The sequence below is a fragment of the Carcharodon carcharias genome, chromosome 9 (assembly GCF_017639515.1).
Source record: "Carcharodon carcharias isolate sCarCar2 chromosome 9, sCarCar2.pri, whole genome shotgun sequence".
NCBI classification, from domain to species: Eukaryota; Metazoa; Chordata; class Chondrichthyes; order Lamniformes; family Lamnidae; genus Carcharodon; species Carcharodon carcharias.
In genome coordinates, this window is record NC_054475.1 from 33,920,553 (window position 1) to 33,943,770 (window position 23,218).

At 39.6% G+C, this 23,218-nt stretch overlaps 1 protein-coding gene across 2 annotated transcripts in view; it reads right to left on the reverse strand.

The window, feature by feature from the left end:
• The window catches only part of LOC121281724 (diphosphoinositol polyphosphate phosphohydrolase 1), a 77,021-nt gene extending 55,376 nt beyond the window's left edge, over positions 1-21,645 (reverse strand). The window contains exons 1-2 of one of the 2 annotated variants that reach the window (XM_041194632.1): positions 21,279-21,641; positions 4,315-4,526 (exon numbers count right to left, since the gene is read on the reverse strand). In XM_041194632.1, the coding sequence (XP_041050566.1) occupies positions 4,315-4,419 (105 nt within the window). In that variant the 5' untranslated portion in view covers positions 4,420-4,526; positions 21,279-21,641. Of the gene's footprint in view, positions 1-4,314; positions 4,527-21,278 lie in introns of both variants that reach the window. The other variant, XM_041194633.1, reaches the window with a different exon arrangement.
• Between the last annotated feature and the right edge of the window lie 1,573 nt (positions 21,646-23,218).

Below are 23,218 nucleotides of genomic sequence, written 5' to 3' on the forward strand. Positions count from 1 at the left end.
TACTGTAAGAACAAAGGGTTACATTTCATGGATACTTGTTAGGGCTACATTTCATCGACGCTTGTTAAAGAAATAGAACTTAAAGGCTATAATTTTCAGACATGGTGCATTCAACTATCCCTTGTGTGCCAGCATATTATAATGTAATGTATTATAATATAATGTGGGTCAATGAGATCAGCCAAAATGTATTGGTTCCTACCACTTTATATTTCCATTAAAATCTGCAAGCCTGACACTTACCAAACAAAAGTCTGCAGGACAACCAAAAAGATTGTTTTACAACAATGATGGAAAAAAACAGATGAATTGAAAACTGAAAACACTGGAAATACACAAGTAGATCCAAAAGTGCCCAAAAAGAGAAAGATTGGTTAATGTTTAATAGATCATTCACAAAATGTTGCTTTATAAAAAAGTGTTTATGAGTACTAAACGAGTAAGAATCTTAACAGGCAAAGTCAACATAGATTCATGAAAAAGAAATTGCATCTAACAAAGCAATGAGTTTTTTGAGGATGTAACTGGCAGGGTAGATAAAGGGGAACCAGTGAACGTGTTATATATCTGGATTTTCAAAGGCATTCAACAAGGTGCCATATGAAAAGGTTGTTGCACAAGATAAGGGTTCAACAGGTTGGAGTAATGCGTTGGCATTGACAAAAGATTAGTTAATGGACAGAAAACAAATAGGAATAAATGCATCATTTTCAGGGTGGCAGGCTGCTAATAGTGGGGTGCCACAAGGATCAATGCTAGGATCTCAGCTATTTATAAACTATATTAATTATTTAGATGAAGGGACTGAGTCTAATGCATCCAAGCTTACTAGCAATAGAAAGCTAGGTAGGAAAGTAAGGTCTGAGGAGAACAGAGAGCCTGCAAAGGGATATAGACAGTAAGTGGGCAAGTAGGTGCCAGATGGAGTGTAACATGGGGGAATGCGAGGTTACTCGCTTTCATAGAAAGGATAGAAAAATGAAGCTTTTTTATTAAAAAATGGTGAGAAGCCATTAACTGTTACTGTTCAGAGGGATGTGGGTGTCCTTGTACAAGGAATACAAAGATTAACATGCAGGTATAGCACGCAATTAGGGAGGCAAATGTAATGTTGGTGTTTATTGCAAGGGGGTTTGAATACAAGAGTAAGGAAGTCTTACTGCATGCATTTGTACAGGTTTTGGTTAAGACCACACCTGGAGTACTATGTGCAGCTTTGAACCTAAGAAAGGATATCCATACTTTAGAGGGTGAGACAAAGGTTCACTTTATTGATTCCTGGGGTAGGACGGTTCTCCTACGTGGCAATTGTGGAGATGAATTAGAATGGACTTATACTCCCTGGTGCTTAGAAGAATGAGAGGTGATCTCATTGAAATATATAAAATTCTGAGAGGATTGAGAGGGTGGATATTGAGAGGTAGGCTTCCCAGCTCCAGAGTCTAGAATTAGGGCACACAGACTCAGGGTAAGGTGATGGCCATTTCAGGTTGAAAAAAATAGAATTTTTTTCACTCAGAGGGCTGTGAATCTTTGGAACTCTCTAACCTAGAGGGCTGTGGCTGGTCAGTCGTTAAGTGTTTAAGGCTGTGATCAATAGGTTTTTGGAGTCTAGGGGAAGCAAGTATTTTGCTTTTGCACCATGTTCTCTGTTGGTCAGAAGAATGAGGGGTGATCTCATTGAAATACAAATTCTTAAGGGGATTTACAGAGTAAATGTTCAGAGGATGTTTCCATTGGTTCAGGAGTTAGAGCTTGGGGCCAAAGTTTCTGAATAAGGAATGAGCATTTAGAATTGAGATGAGGAGAAATTTCTTTGGGATTGATAGATTTCTGAGTAAGGGAATCAATGGGTTATGAAGATAGTATGGAAAGGTGCAGTTGAAGTAGATCAGCCATGATCTTATTGAATGACAGGGATGGCTCAAATTACTATATGGCCTACTAATGCTCCTCTTTCATGTAAAAAAAACACAAACCAGCAATGAAACTTTGAAGATCACAAGTTAACTTGGTTGTTGAAGTACTTGTAGTGCTTGGTGAAAGTTAATTTGTTTTAGGCAACCATGCTGAAGGTACTCTGAACAAAAGCATGAATTTTTAAATATTTTTATTCTCAGAATGAAGGCAATAATCAAAAGGCCATTTTTTGTCAATTCATAGTAACTCTCAAGATTGCAGTGGGTCTTTTAGCAATTATTTCACAGTTAAGTGATTTGTTAGATTTTTTTCTGAGTAACTAGTGTAGTGAGACTGGTCACATGTCAGCATGGAAAGTCGACTCTGATTGGCCGTCACCATGGAGAAAGTTTCCCAACCAGCATCACCCTTTTCTCCTGTAGTATAAATTGTTGATAGGTTTGAAATTTGCATTCTTGCATTTTTCCTGAGTGCAAGATAAAACGCTTCAGCAACATGTCTCTTTTTTCAGCATTTTCAAGTTCTACCAAGAGACAGTTAGCATTCTTTAATTGTTGAAATTGGTGCACAAAGCAGGGGATGAATGGGACAGAGGTGTGGGATACATTATCAGTTAAAGAGCAGAGTAGCAGTGGAGACATGCCACAATTATTTGAAGGGGTGACTACAGAAAAGGACCCAATTTGATCCTCACCAAAAGACAAGAACCTGTCCTCAGCTATTTGCGAATGCTATTCAGAAAAAAGCTAAGAGAGAGACACAAGAGTAGTCCATCTGATTTTTCCCCACGTTCAAGAAAAATACTTTGCAGCTTTCCAGGACTTCACTCTGGAAGATTATGGACATTATAGACACTTGAATTTACAAAAGCTCTTTGAAACAGCTGGATGGAGTTGCACTGTTTCATCACTGTTTGCCTTGAATACTGTCTAATCATGATGCTCTTATTCCATTACTGACAGGTACTAATCTAAGTGATTCCAACATATGTCCAGGAACCAAGTATTCTTGTGAATATTCGATTTACTTACCCCAATTACACCATATCCAAAACAAACTTTTTTTTAAGAAATAACACATGATAATATAAATCAACAAAAATGATATTCCATTGACATCTGTAAACTGCTCAAAATTAGCTCTCATGATTCAGGATCGCACAATTATCACCTCGAAATTATCAGAATCATTGCTTATTTTGACTTTTAGCCTGACCATATTTCTTACAACTTAGCCAGATGTAAAAAAGGTACTCTGTTAAATAGCACCACCAGCAGTAACTTCTGCCACCGGTTTGGTCAACTCAGCCAGAAGAGCAGAGATGAATATAATGAGCTACACAAAGAAAATAACACATAACTAACAAAATAATGACATTAACTTAATAAACACACATTGCACCAACCATCTAAGTGCATTTCACTCAAATAAAAATCTTTAAAAGGAATAATGATAAAACTTCATTCTTAAAATGCCTCAGTTTCTGTTCAATGCACAGAGAATACAAAAAGAAAACAGATTTTGACAGCCATATGAATAAATTTAGTGACGTGCATGTTTCAGCTGCTGAGTTTCAGGTTCATAAACTTCACCAAAGTATTGTGGAGTACATGTACTTCTTGTACTAATCCAACTCCAACATTAATACTTTTGGAATGAAATAAGACATGCAATAATCAGACCTGAAGTGCAGCATCAGATGAAATGCAATTTTGTCAAAAGTAAAACCAGAGACAATGTCATTTTGCTGGCCACTGAAGAATCATTGACTCAGATTTACCTCAAGTAATCTGAATCATCAATAATCCTTGCTCTCCAAGTGATAAAACTTAAGCAGCTTTCTACTCAATACAGAAGCATCACAGAATTTCCACCAAAATGACTGCTTTCCCTTGTGCTGGTAAAATACTTTCCCTTCATTTCATATTCCTCAATATTACTGCTATGTCCCCTTGATCCCACAATCCAAAAAAAAAAATCAGGATTGATCATCATAAGCAATCTACTTGTGAATTCAAAGTCATCGCTTGAAAAAACTAAATCATCCAGTAATTTGAATTAATTTAATTACAACAGTACAGTAAGTGGCTTTGTTAGCTCAAAAAGAAATCAGATCAACAGTTGACTCAAATTAATACATGTATTATTAAAGCTTAACCCTCATAGCCATGTAATAAAACTTCACAAAAAATAATTTAGCTCGTTCAAAGTAGCAGTAAGCCTATATGCAAATCTTATATTGCTATAACATTGAGCTCCAAATGGGTTAATGCTGCAAAGATAGCTCTTCAAGATAAGATACCAAAGAGAATTGTAAACACAGGTGTCCAGCTGTACCAGAGACTTAAATATTAGAGGTTAAATGCCTCCACTTACTAATTCACAACAACTTACAATTGATGGCTTTCTGGAAGAAGAAATGACATCCATTACATATTGTGATAACTGAAGATCATCCCAGACTTCATCGTGCAACCCCATATGAATTTTCCATATCATCAAGAGTAACTTGGAGAGCTGAGGCTGAAGAATTCATCCAGATCTTCCTGCACAGCGTGTTCAGAGATACAAGTACCATTTATCCAAATTGGCCTGAGACCCAGGACCTGCAAAAAAAATCAGTAAAGGCCGGACCATTGGAATAAATTGAAATCCTATACGAACTGCTTTTTACCGCAAGGGAAAAACTAGAAAACAAATGATGTCATTTCTATTTCATTGGGATGCCATAAAAAAAATAGACCACACTATTTGGGGACTGATTTCAGGGTTTTGTGGAGAGTGGCAATAGGGAAGAATTGAAGAAATTCAGTAAGAATTACTCCACAAATTGATTTACTGACAAAGTTGCTATTTTAAAAATACAGATTTTTATCCAATAATTTGATAATCTAAAGTATGGTCTAAACAGAATTGTTGATCTTGATCTGTGGCATATTGTACCCCCCAACATAGAACTGATCATAATTCATAAGGAAGCATGTCAAACTACTTGTGAGGCCCAAATACACAGTGCACTTAACTCGCTGTGTGCCTCCAGTAACATGAACCTATTAATGCAGCAAACTATTGCTGAATGCCAGTGGGTCTGAGCAGCAACACATTGCTGTTGTGGACCAAAATTCCTACAAAAGTAATTTTCTACTCCATTATTGCAAGTTCAAAGAGGCCACATAAGGAATTGTGTTCTCAAGGTCGTGAACACAGCCACTGGTGACTAATACCAGAGAGAAAAAAATTTTGTTTGGTTTGCTAGGTTAGTTTGTTCAAAGGAAGACAAGCTTGCAATTTTAATTGAATACTAGTCACCGGCTTTATGACAGACTGCTTTTTGTTATGCCAGTTGAAAGCAGCAGTCAGTAACTTGCTCAAATCAAACATGTAACTTTAATATATTTCCTTGAATAACAACAGGAATAGCACAGCACATAGCTATTTCTTTAAAGCAACCAACATTGTCTGAAGTGATAACTATACTTTCCAAAACTGATATATTTGTAAATCTGGACCACTATTACATAGGAGCATAGGATTTAGGAGGAAGAGGAGGCCATCCAGCCTTCTAAGCCCGCTCCACCATTTAATAAGATCATGCCTAATCTGACTGTGGTCTCAACTCCACTTTCCCATCTGCTTCCCTAACCTTTGTTGATCAAATATCTCTCTCAATCAGCACAGAATAACTTCAATAACTCAGCCTCCACTAAATTCTGCAGAATTCCACAGACAGAGGACCCCACAGAAAAAAAAATTCTCACTGTCTTAGAAGGGAAACGGTGTCCCCTAGCTCTAGTCCCCTACAAGAGGGAACATCATACTAGTATCCACCCAATCCAGTCCTCTCAGGAGCTTATATTTCAATAAGATCTTTCATTCTTCTAAACTCCAATGGGTTAAGGCCCAACCTGTTTAACTTTTCTTCATATGAGATAATGAGTTGACAGTACTTTCTCTGAATTGCTTATAACGCAATGATTTCCTTTTTTTTCAAAAAAGGGGATCAAAACTGTACACAGTGCTTCAGATGTGGATTTATTTACACCCTGTGAAGCTGCAGTGAAACTAGAAAAGTTTCAATAAAGGCCAACATTCAATTTGCCTTCCTAATCACTTGCTGTACCTGCATACTAAGTTTTTGTGATTCATGTACCAGGACACTCAGATCCCTTTGTACCGAGTTCTTGTAATCTCCCTCTATTTGATGTACTGCTCTCTTATCCTTCCTGCCAAAATGGATAAACTCACATGTTCTCACATTATACTCTACCTGCTAAATTTTTGCTCACTCATTTAACCTATCAATACCCTTTCTAGACTATTTATCTTCTCTTGTCAACTTACTTTCCTACTTTAGTCTCATTGGCAAATTTAACTACCAAACATTTGGTCCTTTCATCCAAGTCATTGACATAGATTGTAAATAGTTGAGGTCCCAGTGCTGATCCCTGTCGCACTCTTGCCAACCTGAAAATTACCCAATTATCCCTACTCTTTGCTTTGTTAACTAACCAATCATTTATCCATACTAAAATGTTACCCCACTTCCCCAAACCATGAGCTCTTAGTTTGTTTGTAACCTTGTACGTAGCACCTTATCAAATGCCTTTTGGAAGTCCAAGTACACCATATCTACAGGCCCTCCTTCATCCACCTCACTTGTTACTTCCTCAAAGAACTCTAATAAATTAGTTAAACACAATTTCCCCTTCACAAAACCAGAAAGGGAAATTTACAGGAAATCAGATTTGTCTGCCAAGCTCCCTAAAGATTAAGGTCTTTCTTGCAATGCTGACTCTACCCAAAAATATAAGTTGTGTTCTACTGTCCTCTGCAGGCTTAAAGATGATCAATTACAAAAGCAAGAATTGGGCCTGTATCCAAAATCTAATCAATTATTTTGATTAGTAAATGATTGCAGGTATGAGCATCAACTGAACTATTGTTATAGATTTTTAGGATTTGCCTCATGAGAGTTTAGCATATACAAGGTGACAATGCAATCTTTCAAAATAATCTTTCAACCTTTGAGCAGCCTGGTTTGGATACTCAGCTGAAATTCTGATGCATAGAAATGAAACCTCTCTACAGAGGAACAACATATTCATCAAAACAACATTAGGATGATTGAATACTTAAATGAAAAATTCAATCTAGACACAAATCCTGATAAGACCATTGAAACAGATTTCCATAATTCTGGTCAAACTTTTATTCATATGGTCCATAAATAGCAATTCTCGCCTGAAAAACACCTCCCAGAAGTTGCAATAAGGAAAATTATCTTCAGAAGTCTCTATATTCTCTACCTAGGATTATGCAGCTTGACAGACTTAAGCAAATAAAAATTACATGGAATACATGTGTACACAGAGCTGGACAGTTTATACAGATTCCATGAAAGCCTTAATAAAATTCTAAGCTTTAGGTAAGTTCACCTGTGGCTCAGTTGGTAGCACTCACATCTGAGTCACAAGGTTATGAAATCAAGTTCTACTGGAGCACTTCAGCACAAAAAAAGGCTGGCACTCCAGTGCAGTACTGAAGGAATGATGCACAGTTTGCAGTGCCAACCGAGGCCCCATCTGCTTTCTCACGGGATGCAAAAGAACCCCGTCGATTCTCTCGAAGAGCAAAGAGTCCCAGAATCCTGGTCAATATTTACACCCCAAATCATCACACAAAAGTAGATAATCTGGTCTACACTGCTGATTGTGGAAGCTTGTTGCAGGAAAACTGGCTGCAATACTGACTACACTTTAAAAGCACGGCATTGTCTGTAAAGTGCCTTGGGACAACCTGTGCTCGTGAAAGGCACTATATATATTTCTTTAATTGTTCATAGAATAGGGGCATTGCTGGCTCGGCCAGCATTTATTGCCCATCTCTAACTGTCCTTGAGAATTGAGTGGTTTGCTAGGCCATTTCAGAGACCAGTTAAGAGTCAATCGCATTGCTGAGTCTGGAATCACATGTAGGCCAGACCAGGTAAGGATGGCAGATTTCCTTCCCTAAAGGGCATTAGTGAACCAGATGGGTTTTTACGACAATCAACAATGGTTTCATGGTCATTATTAGACTTTTAATTCCAGATTTTTTTGTTGAATTCAAATTTCACCATATACCGTGGTGGGATTTGAATCCAAATCCCCAAAGCATTATCTTTTAGTCCAGTGACAGTACCACTATGCCACCACCTCCTCATAATATCTATAAATACAAGACTTACTTTCCTTTACAAAGAAAAGGTTTCTGAAAGCAATTGATTATATTGCAACCACACTCATTTTCACGCTGCTCCAAATGGTTCATTAGCATGTTATCATTTTCTGGCATGACCTTAAATCAACGTATTTTTTACACTTTTTTTATGCATCTCCTGAATTGAGCACCCTCCTTTTACTTCTCACCATCCTAAAGTTAAGTTATACCTTTAGTCAATTGTGGTTTAATCACTAAACAATACAGGTAAATGGCACAGATTAGCCAGTTTGACAACTGACTTATTGATAGCTTAAATTAATAAGACTTACAAGAAAATGAAACTGATGCTACCTAAATTTAACAGATAGCCAGGTGCTACAATGAAAAATGCAAACAAACTTGATTTGCAAGGGTAAAAGCAAAATACTGCAGATGCTGGGAATCCGAAACAAAACAGAAATGCTGGAAAAACTCAACTCTCCACAGATGCTGTTAGACCTAACATTTCGAGTCCGTATGAGAGTTGTAGAGTCGTGGAGTCATACGGACTCGAAACGTTAACTCTGTCTTTCTCTCCACAGATGCTGTTAGACCTGCTGGGTTTTTCCTGCATTTTCTTGATTTGCAAGGGGCTTAGTTGCTTAGATTTTGTTTTTAAAACTTCCATGGGTATTAATCAGTACGAAAAAGTGTGTTAAATGTTTATTACAGACTTATGTTAGCCTAGAGATTTCACTATGCATTTATAAACGTCCTCCAGACTTGCATCAGCTAAACTGCAAGTGAACAAGTGTTCACTGATTTTTCGTGTCAAATAATTGTTGTCACTTCTCAGTGTGCGGATGCAGTTTAGAAAGCAGGCTTCCGTGACCGAATTACAGCAAACAAGATGTTGCAAATTTCAGGAGCACAACTGTAATTATGATTTGGGCTATAAACAAACTTCCAAGAGTTTGCCTGGGGAAACTTCAGGCCACACTCTGCTCACACTCAAGAGCAGGAGCTCTTCGTTAGTTTTAAAAAAAATCTGTCAAGCTCAGATTTCAGGGGAAAAAAAACTCAGCAAACGTGAAATTATGAATCAGCTCATGTAGCTGCAAAGTCTCTCCAATTGCCAGGGGCCTATATTTACTGTACACAGAAACTTGTACAGTAGTTTCCTGGTTAATTTTAAAATGGCAACCTGAGCTCAAAGTAAGAACCTGCACAAACCTGCAGCATCCAACAGCGTTGGCCCATAATTTGCAGTCCAACAGCATTACTTTTGCACAAATTCTACAGCAATTTCAGGCAAACACTGCACTACTCTTCCAGCAGCTTTAGCTAAAGAAGGATCTCACTTTCAGGTTCAGCACTGAAATGTGTTAAACAGCATGACGTTGCTGCACTTGTCTAGTAGGTACAAACTACACTCAGCACAGAAAATTAAACTTGTCCGCTTCAGTCCAAGTATCCTGTGAACAATGCGATTTGGGTTATTTACTGCCAAAGAACATTTCTGGCACTAAAAATTAACTATCAATACAAGTGTGGAGTCTCATTGTTTCATGTTATAGTTGTTAATGGAAATTCTACTTTTTGTTTTACTTTATCCCGTTGTTTTTCCATTCACTTTCCTTCCCTCTCTACTCATCAGTCAATGCTTGCTTTGACATTGGATTCATCCACTATAAATTTTACAACATTTTATATTCCAACTAGTTAAAGAGATACATGGTTGTTTGCCCTGTTTATAATTCTTCACCATTGGCAGCCATGCCATCAGTTGTCAAGGCCCCAAGCTCTGGAATTCCATGCCTAATCCTCTCCACCTCTCTTTTCCTTTAAAATATCCCCAGAACCTATTTCTTTGACTAACTGCTTGTCATCTGTCCTAATATCTCCTCTTGTGGTCCTGTGCCAAATATTGCTCGATAATGCTCCTGTGAAGCACTTTGGGATGTTTCCCAATGTCAAAAGTGCTATATAAATACAAGCTGTTGTTGTTCATGCAGGTCCCAGCTACCCAGTTTCCTTGCTGTGACATTATCTGCTTGGCCTTTCAGCAACTTGATATGCAAAAAACCAAAATACGCATGGGCAAGTCTAACAAGTAGCAGACACCATTATATTCACTGCTATATAAAATAATGGCCCAACTTCAGTTTATTTACAAAAACACATTTTTAATTGTATGTACAGCAGCTGTCTACTTATTTTAGACAAGATCCAGCCAAGTTATTCAACAATTATTTACCCAAGTGCAAATGCATTTTATAAAAAAGATTTTTGTTAAGTATCGTATCAAACGATATAGAGCAATATTGATTAAATGGAGCTCAGCTCCCTTTCACCCATCATCTAATTAAATGATGGGTCAGAGAACATTAAAAGCAGGCCATCGACAGTGCTGCCTTGTCCATGCTGCATTACAGTGCTTAAGTTGAAGTTGGGTGAGAAAGGGAAGGAGGTGATCCTTTAATTTTCTACCTTTCCTCAAAGAAGTGAGGCAGCCTTGGTAAGTAGGGTCTGGTGGGTATTTCTTCTGTCCTTAATATTCTTCAAACTAGAGAAAGTGGAATGCTCCTCCTGTGGGATGTGGGAAGTCAGGGACATTTCCAATATCCAGGGTGACCATATGTGCAGGAAGTGTCTTCAGCTGCAGCCACTCAAAATTGTGTTTCAGAGGTGGTCCTGCAGCTGGAATCACCGTGGAGCATCTGCAAGGATGAGATCTTTGTGGATAGCACATACAGTGAGGTGGTCACACTGCAGGCCAAGAGTGCACAGGCAGAAAGGGAATAGGTGACCACTAGACAGAGTAAGAACACTAGGCATATAGTGCAGGAGTCCCCTGGGTCCATCTCCCTCTCTAACAGACTTTCCATTTTGGAAATTGCTGGGGGAGATGGCTTCTCCAGGGAATGCAGCAAGATCTAAGACCATGACACTACGATTTGCTCAGCTGCACAGGGGTGGGGGGGGGGGGGGGGTAGAAGAAGAAGAGTGGGAGAGCAATAGTGATGGGGTATTCTATCGTAAGGAGAACAGATAGACATTTCTGCAGCCAGAGGTGTAACACCAGGATGGTATGTTACCTCCCTGGTGCCAGGGTCAAGGGTGTCACTGAGTGGCTACAGGACATTCTGAAGGGGAGGGTGAACAGCCAGCGGTCGTGGTCCATATTGATACCAACGACAGAGTGAAAAACATTAGTGGGAGTTGAATATAGGCCTCCAAACAGTAGTCATAAGGTGGGGAAGGCATGAAACAGGAAATTAGAGATGCATGTAACAAGGGTGTTATAATAATCATGGGTGACTTGAATCTACGTAAAGACTGGGCAAACCAAATTAACAGTAATACTATGGTGGATGAACTCCTGGAATGAGAGAGAGAGATGGTTTTTTTAGGAACCAACTAGGGAACAGGCTATCCAAGGATTTGATACTGTCCAATGAAAAGGGGTTAATTAATAATCTTGTTGTGCAAGGTCCTTTAGGGAACATTGACCCTAACATGACAGAATTCTTCATTAGGATAGAACGTGAAGGAAACTATGAAGGCATAAATAGTTTGAGGCTAAAATAGTTTGAGGAACTTCATTAAAAGGTGGATAGGGAATGGCTAATATTTAAGGAACGAACATATGCATTGCCACAGTTATACATTCCTTTCTTGCACAAAAACACAACAGGAAAAGCAGCCCAACCATAGCTCATGAAAGAAATTAAGGATAGTATTAGATCCAAAGAGGAGTCACATAAAGTCGCTAGAAAAAGCAGCAAGCCTGAGGACTGGGGTCAGTTTCGAGTTCAGCAAAGGAGCACCAAGAAATTGATTAAGAGGGGAAAAACAGTAGGAGTAAACTGCAAGGAACATAAGTAGGCTGTAAAAGCTTCTATAAGTACGCAAAAAGAAAAAGGTTAGCGAAAACAAATGTATGTCCCTTACAGTCTGAAATGGGAGAATTATAATCGAGAACAAGGAAATGGCAGAGCAATTGAACAACTACTTTAGTTCTGTCTTCATTTGCGTCCGGCAAATAACTGCCCAGAAAGATTAGGGAACATAGGGTCTAGTGGGGAGGCGGAGACGGTGGCGGAGGAGGCAGAGGTGGAGTTGAAGGAAACTAATATTACTACAAAAAAAGGAGAAATTAATGAGACTGAAAGCTGATAAATCCCCAGGGCCTGATAATCAACAACCCAGGGTACTAAAGGAGATGGTCATGGAAATAGTGGATGCATTGGTTGTCATCTTCCAAAATTCTATGGATTCTGGAAAAGTCCTGGCAGATTGAAAGGTGACAAATGTAACCCCACTATTTAAAGAAGGGAGGGAGAAAACAGAGAATTACAGGCCAGTTCACCTAACCTCAGTAATAGGGAAAACGTCTATTATAAAAGGATGAGATAACAGGGCACTTAGAAAAGTCAACGGTATTAGAAAAAGTCAACATGGATTTATGAAAGGGAAATAACGTTTGACAAAACTATTTCAGTTTTTTTGAGGGTGTAACTAGCAGAATAGATAAGGGAGAACCAGTGGATGTGATGGATTTGAAACTTCAGAAAGCTTTTGATAAAGTCCCACATAAGAGGTTAGTCTGCAAAATTAAAGCACATGGAGTTCGAAGTAATATAATTGGCATGGATTGAGAATTGGTTACAGACAAGAAACAAAGAGTAGGAATAAATGGGTCTTTTTTAGAGTGGCAGGCAGTGATTAGTGGGATACTGCAGGGATCAGTGCTTGGGCCCCAGCTATTCTCAATATATATCAATGATTGGGATGAGGGAATGAAATGTAATATGTAAGTTTGCTGAAAATACAAAACTTGTTGGGAACGTGAGTGGTGAGGAGGATGTTAAGAGGCTTCAAGGCAATTTAGGCAAGTCAAGTGAGTGGGCAAATACATGGCAATGCATTATAACATAGATAAGCATGAAATTATCCGCTTCGGTAGGAAAAGAGAATGGCAGGGTACTATCTAAATTGTGATAGATTGGGAAATATTGATGTACTAAGGAACCTGAATGCCCTTGTACAACAATCATTGAAAGCAAGCATGCAGGTGCAGCAAGCAATTAAGAAGGCAAATTGTATGTTGGCCTTCATTGCAAAAAGACGAGTACAGGAGCAAAGTTGCCTTACTGCAACTGTGCAGGGCCTTGGAGTATTGCGTGCAGTTTTGGTCTCCTCAATTAAGGATATACTTGCTACGAAGGGAATGCAGCGAAGGTTCACCAGATTGATTCCTGGGATGGCAGGATTGTTGTATGAGGAGAGGTTGGGCCAACTAGGCCTGTATTCACTGGAGTTTAGAAGAATGAGAGGGGATCTCATTGAAACGTATAAAATTCTGACAGTGATGGACAGGCTGAATACAGGGATGATGTTTCCTCTGGCTGGTGTGGGGCGGTGGTGGGGGCGGGGAGAGATCTCGGAGAAGGGGTCACAGTCTCAGAGTATGGGGTAGGCCATTTAGGATTGAGATGAGGAGAAGCTACTTCAGCCAGAGTGTGAGGAACCTGTGGAATTCTATACCACAGGAGGCTGTGGAGGCCAAGTCACTGAATATATTTAAGAAGGAAATAGATGGATTTCTGGATTTTTAAAAAATCCTTTACAGGATGTGAGCGTCACTGGCTAGGCCAACATTTACTGCCCATCCCTAATTGCCCTTGAGGTGGTGCTGGTGAGCTGCTGTAGTCCATATGGTGCAGGTACACCAACAGTGCTGTTGGGGAGGAAATTCCAGGATTTTGACCCAGCGACAGTGAAGGAACAGCGATATATTTCCAAGTCATGATGGCAAGTGGCTTGGAGGGAAGCTTCCAGGCGGAGGGGTTCCCATGTATCGGCTGCCCTTGTCCTACTAGATGGTAGCAGTCGTGAGTTTGGAAGCTATTGTCGAAGGAGCCTTGGCAAGTTTATGCAGTGCATCTTGAAGATGATACACACTGCTGCCACTATTCGGTAGTGGAGGGAGTGAATGCGCGCGCATGAGGTGCCAAGCAAGCGAGTTGCCATGACCTCCTTGAGTGTCACTGGAGCTGCACTCATCCAGGCATATGTCAAGTATTTCATCACACTCCAGAATTGTGCCTGGTATACGGTGGACAGACTTTGGGGAGTCAGGAGGCGAGTTACCCGCCGCAGGATTCCTAGCCTTTGAGCTGCTCTAGTAGCCACAGTATTTATGTGGCTATTCCAGCTCAGTTTCTGGTCAATGGTAACCCTCAGGATCTTGATAGTGGGGGTTTCAGCAATGTCATGCCATTGACTATCAAGTGACAATGGTCAGAATCTGACCATTCTGTACTCTTGCCACCCTCAGTGCTTCCACTTAGAGGAGCACTGATTCATTAACTGAGTTGGGATGGTACATGGTAATCAGCAGGTGGTTTCCATGTCCATGTTTGACCTGATGCCATGAGACTTCATGGGGTCTGGAGCTGATGTTGAGGACTCCCAGGGCAACTCCTTCCTAACTGTATACCACTCTGCTGCCACCTCTGCTGGGTCTGTTCCTGCCAGTGGGTCAGAACATACCCAGGGATGGTGATGGTTGTGTCTGGGACATGATCTGTAAGATTTGATTCCGTGAGTATGACTGGGCCAGGGTGTTGAGACAGTTCTCCCAATTTTGGCACAAACCCCCAGATGTTAGTAAGAAGGATTTTGCAGGGTTGACAGTCTGAGTTTGCCGTTGTTGTTTCTAGTGCCTAGGTCAATGCCAGGTGGGCCATCCAGTTTCATTCCTTTTTGTCGACTTTTTAGCGGTTTTATACAACTGAGTGGCTTGCTAGTCCACCTTAGAGTCAACCACATTGCTGTGGATCTGGAGTCACATGTAGGTCAGACCAGGTGAGGGCGACAGATTTTGTTCCCTAAAGGACATTCGACAATGGTTTCATGGTCATCATGAGACTTTTAATTCCATATTTTTATTGAATCATATTGGGATTTGAACCAGGGTCCCCAGAGCATTACTCTGGGTTTCTAGATTACCAGCCAATGACAACACCACTACACCACCATGTCCACACAAGAGGTTTGGAGAGAGAACGGAACAATGGTGCTGACATAGAGGATCAGTCATGATCATACTGAATGGACGCAGCAGGCTTGAAGGGCTTAACAACCTATTCCTGATCCTATTTTCTAGGTATCTATGTTTGTAAGACAGATCTGAGGAGTTGAATGGCCTAATTCAGGTGTATTTAGTGGAATTCACAGCAGGGGGCACAAATATTAATTTTGGTCTACCCAATGCCGTGCTGGAAGTCATGACTCACTCAGGATGGGCTATCAAACCTACAATCTGATAGTAGAGGCAGTTGAGAAGTTTAGGATAGCAGGTCTGAGGTGGGATTGGGTATTATTACAAACATATGAAAGTGGACCTTGCCTATGAATGACAACTCCAAAGGGCAATATTTGGCTTAGGAAAAGGAAAGGATCAAGGACAGATCCTGGGGATCTCAAGAGGCCATGACGCAACATGGAAACAAAGTGGTCACTGCAATTAGGCTTGCTACATTTGGATAGGATTATTAAAAAAAACCATGAAAGGGTAGTCCCATGAGGTGCACAGTTGAGGAAAATCACTGGAGGAGGATGGTTTGGCAAACATTCCAAACATTAGACGGATTGAGGAAAGTTAAAACATTGCAGTAACAAGGCATTTGCTTCCAACTTTAGTTAAGGCTAATTCAAGTGCTGAGAAAGGAGGATTTGCAAACTCCAGGAAGTAAAGTAAGGAATTTGCAATCAGAGAAATTATATCCTTGAACCAAGCAGAGAATTCAATTAAAATTACCAGAAGGACCAGGGAGGAGGATAGTATCAATTGAGAATAGGTGGAATTGAAACACTGAACAAAAGCCTTAAACACGAATTCTGACCTCTCAGTTACCAATACAAGGCACTCATTCACTTCACTCCTCCCCCAAAAGCCAGTAAAACTAGGTTCTGTAGTATACCAACTGATACTTTTCAAAAAAACTTTTCCCTATTTTTCTATTCCTTCTTTAGCACCATATCATAAAACAGGGCAATGATGGATTGTATATATTCTCCACCAACTTTTACCAATGACTAACATTGCAAAATTGGGGTTCATAAATGCACCATTTAGTCCCTATAGCATTCTAAGTATATGACTTACATTCACTTCAACCAGTCATTGACTTTAGGCCTTTTCAAATCAGAAGCTTTTTAATTTATTGAAATATATAGTTCAAATATTGCATTAGTCACTGCAACATAGACTTTATGATAATCAGCATGTCTGAACTTTATTACATTAAAAGATATCTTGGACTTTCTAAACAGGCAAATAAAATGTCACAGCAAATGCAACTTTTAAGTTTGATTTTTTTTACTCAATCATCCACAATTGCTAACCAATGTAATCTGGCACAAGGGCTAAGAATCATTCATTAAAAGGAAGTGAATATTTAGAATTTATTTCTTTGAAATTTTATAAAAGTGGTTACAATTGTTAATTAAATCAAATCCTGATCCTGCCTCATTCGTACAAATCAGGAAGGTGATATCCTTTGTTTCAAGGCCATAATTTTGAATATCTGGATTTTTTGTGGCCACTATTAAACACACTACTTGCAAGTATCGCATACTATTTATTTTACCATTATTGAAATCCACTCCAAAATAATTTCTCCCCATTTCCTCTGCATGCTAACCATCCTCTTTGTTCTCCTCACGTGATCTAAAATTTCTCAACTTCCTCTTGCTGGCTAAGCAGCATTTATTCACATATGAAACAAATGATTTTCCCAACAATCTTGAATTTCATTCTACTTATTACGTTATCTGAATCTTTTCCATGAACTTAATTTTTCCAAAATCAGCTTGAAATCACTTTCTCACTTGGCTCACTATAATCGCTCTCTCATTGGATGGAGTAGCATCAAATACAAAGATAATATAACAAATAGCGGCAACACAATTTTCAACCCATAAGGCACTTTTCCTTTATTCCAAGGCACTTGACTTCTAAAAATCAGGTCTTAGCAAAAATAAACTTACAATCTTCCACAGGGCAGCCAGCAAGAGACCCTTTCTCCTGGATCTCCCAAGCTACTGCCAGAAGAACCTGTTGACATGGTAAACGTGCTCACCTGACTCAGTGAGCCAGCCATGTGCTTCCAGCATTAAATAAAATATACTACGTTTAACTCCACAAATGATGCGCTGGGCCTACTTAGAATTTGTTCCAGGTCTACAATCTAATTTTATTTTTTTTTAAATCATCTACATTATTCTTTATGTCCTTTCACCTAAAACCCATGAGGCAGCTACAACTAAACTATTTTGCTTATTAATATAATCATGCAACATATCTTACAAAAAGCCAAATGTTTGGCTTACATCTTCCACCTCTATTAGCATTTGAGTATAACTTGGAGAACGTTTCCAACTAAAAGTAAATGGAAGAGCTTGAGGGTGCATAAGGGAAAAAGTTTTAACAGTAAAATCAATACCAATGTTGTAATTAATGGGCATTTAGTTGAAAGATTAATGCTTTACTTGCTGAAAAATATGCAGCCAAAACTTGTCAAACACGAATGCATCTTCTGTAGCATTGCTCATGATTAGTCAGATTATTACAGAAATTCAGTGCTCTTAACTCCTTTCCCCCTCAACATCACTTGAAGGGAGAGGAAACAGATGTAAAACTACAAAATTATTTACTTCACTCAATACCAATACCCCTATAGATTCTTCTAAAGTAAAATGGAGCAAGGCAAACTTCTTCTGTCTTTATAAAGTATTAACACACCAGACATGAGCCACATACAGGAGCAAACTTATTAAATATTTGCTCAGCATTGACAGCTATTACTGACAATGGATAGGCTGAAAGAAAAATCATGCAACTCTTCACAACCATAAGATACTCAACCACAACAGCATGGGATATTCAGTTGAATGATTTAATGCTTTACTTGCTGAAAAATATGCAGTTTAAAACAGTTGTATTCCACTTTAACAAAAACATTAAGCACTCAGGAGCTTCACTTCCAAACGCTACATAAAATGGCAGCCAAACAAATACAACAGCCCAACACCACTGTCTCATTTATTTACACAGTAACAAACATATGCAATGATTCCCATCTCCAAATAAAGTAGATTTTAGAGACTAATGATGATGGGTCTGTTCAAATTAATTCCAATTACTTTCTAGTGCTTTCATTACATGCCGAAAACTGTAAGGGAGGTCTGTAGCATTTGATTTTGCAACTGGCTATAAAGATGACACTCCATTATCGCCATCTATTCCTTTATGCATCCATTTCAAAATACTTCTTGTTGTGTTAATGTTACAAGTTCATAGACAGCATTCAATGCTACACGAGTGCTGGGATTCTTGTGATTTTCTTGTAATGGACAGTCAGCTCTGCACAAAGTATAAGCTTCTTCTATATTATGTTTCTCTATATACTTCTGGAATTTTCTGTAATGCATCTCGGAATTTGAGTACAGTATTGTCATTCTATTAACTACAATTCTACAGCTGCCGCTGTTAAACAGCACTGTAATACATTAGTTTCTGGGTTGCCTGGGAAACAAGGTCAAGCTGAAGATGAGAATGAGAATGCTCAATTGCAGAATACTCAATCGGGGAAATAAAAATGGCATTGAAGGAGAGGGGTGTGGAGAGCTAGGAGTTCATGGGCCTTTTAATTTCAGGTATTGAGAATCACAATAGTAGTCACATGAGTCAATAAGAATTTGTAGGCCTTAAACTTAACTGACAATTACTGTATTAACTTGTTACCAGGTTGCACCGTCAAATGCTTTCTGCACTGTGGATGCAGGAGCACTGCCTTGAAGCCTTCTGTTTCTCAATAGCTCTACTGTTATTACTGAGACATTATACTGTATTGCAAGTTTACAGCCAATGGCTGAGACAGTTGAGTAAAATGGGTCATATTAAAAAAAAAACTGCTTTGTAAATTTAACCAGCTCATTTTGGTCATTACCGTCTCAGTTTAGGCTTTCACCCAATATGTAATTTATCATTGCAGTAAAAAGATAGCTTATATAAGTAAACTAAGTCTCATTTGAACTGAAACTTGCTTTATGCATGTTGTGAATGGGGTAGCATGCTATGATCATACCATGGGTTTGCCCACCATTCTTCCTTGTCCAATTTGAAAGATTAAAGTGTAATATACTATCAAGAACTCAAGCACAAACTAACATTTATTTACAAGTCAATTATAGAGTCAGAGCAAGGAACTAGCAATACAGTATTTGATTTGCTCAGTATTTAAACAAGAATGCCCGAAATCTGAGCAGTTCTTTTCAGAGTCAGTCACTGACAATTACAGGGATAAATGACTTCACAAAACTCTCAATAGGTAGCCAGAAGCAGGGAACAAGATTATAAAAACAACTCAGCCGTACAGTGATCAGGCATGGAATAGATTCCATCTGAAGATCAAAAAGATTTTTCTCGAATTAGAAAGTTAACATTGTTACAGAAATTAAACCTGGGTCATTCAAATTTTCCAACAGGCCAGATTAGGTATAATGAATTTTCCAAATTCCTACAGTGTGCAAATTTTCACACTGCCTGCCAGACAAGGAGTAATATTCCGACACAAGCACCTTCTGAATACAGACATTAAATGATGCAAGCCAACTAGGAAGAATGACTTTCACTGAAATACAGTTGAAATGGGTTTCATGTATTAGTTACCATTTAGGCCAGGTAAAAAGAACTCGGGTCAGGTACAGTTATATGCAGTTAACTTTATTTTATATACAAAAAAACAGAATTCAATCTTTACTATCTGATGCATGATAAAGCTCTGTTTCTGAACATTTATTTATAGTTCAAATTCAAAAGTTCTAATGGAAACCAGACAGGTTTATTATGCAACTATAACATATTTGATTAACTCTCAAACTAAGTGAAACTCAAGCAATTTGTCATTCAAATGTCAGCACATTCCCACGCCATATTTTATTCCTTGTGAATCAGGATGGGTCGAGCGACCGTTTATTTCTCTGCTCAGCTGGAGTTGCAAGCAAGAACTTTCTCACTGCTCACAATCTTGGACTATCAGGGACACTGTAGCAACCATGATGCATCCACACACATATCCACAAGCCAGGACTAATTGAAATGAGTTGGAAAATGTGACATTTCAAGAACACAGATCAAAAACAACCAAGGTTTGTTTCTGATCAACTTAAGTTCTCACCACTTAGAAAAAAAATGTACACAAAGGCGGACTGCTTTCACAAATGTTTCCAGTCCTCAGACTCAATTTAAATCTCCCCAATATTCAGATTTTAAGTTATTTAAAGCATTTAAAGTAATGGATTACAGATATGCTTGCAAAATGGAGAACGTGGCGTTTTCATAAAACCTTTGCTGGTATAGAACAATGATCTTTCCCTTTTCTTCCTCCTATTTGTAGAGCTGCCAGCCCACCTGCCGTTTAGAAAACTCAACCTTTACTGCCATGGACAACTTGCAGCACGAAGACACCCCATTGTGCTCTACGCTGTATGCAAGCGGCAAATTGCTAGTCAACAAGAGTGCACCGTTTTTAAAAATGCACGAGATGTATTTAAAACTAGTTAGGACTGCAGGGGAACGAAGGCATTTTTCCACCTACGTCTACGATGACAAATGCAAAGGTTTCGATCAGAAATTGAGAGCTCTGCAGCCTCACGACACCGAAAAGTCTTATTAAACCAGACAAAATTTAATTCTCACGAGCCCACGGTCCTCTGACTGGCTCAAGTTTTGTATGAGAAATTGCTTTCATTCTGAACCCAATTCATTAGGCGTAGATCAATCCTACCAATGGTGTCACTGTTAATTTTAGCACAAAGCAAAGTGCATGTGGCATCACTCCAAGAGATCCCACCCCCTCGACGTGATCGATTATTGAATGTAAAATAAAATGCAGGATTAAAACAGAAGCATTCCAGGAGTACCATATGCGACGCCTGTCCAGCAGAAATTCCCCCTACCACCACCCACAACACCCCCCCCCCCCACCCCCCCCCCCGACTGAGGCCGAGGTGGAGAGCAGACGTGTGGGCCCCGGCTCCCAGGGGAGACTCTCCCTCTCCCCACCTCAGCAACGCCGCACAAACCAGGTCCCACAGCCTCTTACCTCCTCTTCGCTCTCGTTTTTGAAGCACAAACAGGCCGCTCGCTTCTTATACCCGTCCCCATCATAAGTCCGAGTCTGGTTCTGCTTTAATTTCATCATTTATGTAAACTGTCCTGTTTCAATTATTTTTTTTTTCAATCTCTCCCTCAAAGAAAAACTTCGCAGAAAAAAAACAAAGGCGAACAGAAGCAGAAAAGGTTCCTCGTTTGGAGATATGAACGACAAAAGGAAGCCGGATGCTCAGCCGCCAGGACAGTTATCCGCCCCGTCTTTTCATATTCCCACAGCCATTCGCTCCGACACCAACACCAACGCCGCCGCCGCCATCTTACCCGCACCACGCCACAACCGAACCTGCTGCACAAAGGGCGCGCGAGGGGCCCGGGGCGGGGCTTGTGTCCAGGCGCAGCCACTCAGCAGCCAGCCTGGAGCCAGGAGGCGCCCCATTCACCAATCCTGTTCACGCCACGGAAGAGCCCCGCCCCTCCCTCGCCCCCCTCCCTCCACAACAAAGTTTGGTGGACACAGCCTCGGCTCTGATTCCATCCACGAACGCTCAAAGCCTGTAGGGGGCGCAGCGGATATCCCCCCCGCCGCCACTTCCACTTCACTATAAGACCAATGTGTGAAGACAAAGAGCAGAGCTGTTTTTATGTGTAATTGTGTGCCTTTAAAATTTAAGTATCACGTGTGTTCTTGATTTTTATCTGAAAGGTCTTGTTTCCCGCTATTCTGCTCGTTTATGGTGGAAAAAGTGCGCCTGTAAATTAATTTTGCAAAAGATTTTGGACCATTTCCATTGATAAACCAAAATTAAACAGAACATTGTCTGAGTTTTGCTTATCAAGTACAGCTCCATGATTTAAGTTTATTATATGTAAAATTAGTTGCTATGAATTCATCGTGTCTCCTGGCCAGTCTCCCACCTTCCATAAACATATGGTAGTACAAAACTCTGCTACTCGTGTCCTAACTCGCATCATGCTCCATTCACCCAGCACTAATGTTCCCTCTACTTTTTTATTGTTGTGCACAACTGGCGTATTTAAATATGCCTCACCTTTATTTCTCTTTGTAGGGTGGTGCAATTGTGAGCAGCATACATAGCACTTTATGGGTTGCTGTGTTGCACCCTCATCCAACTTTCAAGGACCATGGCCCATCATATGTGTATTCACTGACCTAATCCTGGTTGGGCAACACCTCAATTTAAAATTCTCATCCTTGTTTTCAAATCTCTCCATGGCCTTGCACCCCTCTCCCCCCATAACCTCCTCTAGCCATACAACCCTTTGAGATATCTGTGCTCCTCTGATTCTAGCTTCTTGTGCATCCTCGATTTTTATTGCTCCACTATTGGAGACCTTATTTTCAGTTGCCAAGGCTGTAAAACATGGAATTCCCTCCCTATACCTTCTGCCTCACCACCTTTCTCTCCTCCTTTAAAAGACCCTTATTAAAACTCTTTGATCGAGTTTGTGGCCCTGTCTTAATATCTCCTTATGTGGTTGAATGTTCATTTTTGTTTGATAATACTCCTATGAAGTGCCTTGTGGTGTTTGGTTACCTTGAAGGTGCTATATAAACTCACGTTTTTGATTGTTGGTAGCTATTTTACTGTAAGCTCATGTGACAAAATTGACAAGACAGTTATCAATTTTACGAAAGGATTTATTATTTTCTTTATACACTTCTAAAATGTGGCTCACCTGTTCTTCATTCTGATTTTATTGGTCTTTTCTTGCATTTTTCCACTTTGTTTGTTTTATCAGTCGAAACGGAGCCCAACGCAATCACCAGAAATTCATCTCTAAATAACGATGCTGCACAACAGGGGGATTGAACCATTCCTTCAATTACTTATAAAGTTGGTTTCCAAGCGCTGGCGTTCTCTCCTATCACTGGGTTCTAGAATATGACCTTGTCCCCCAACTGTTCAT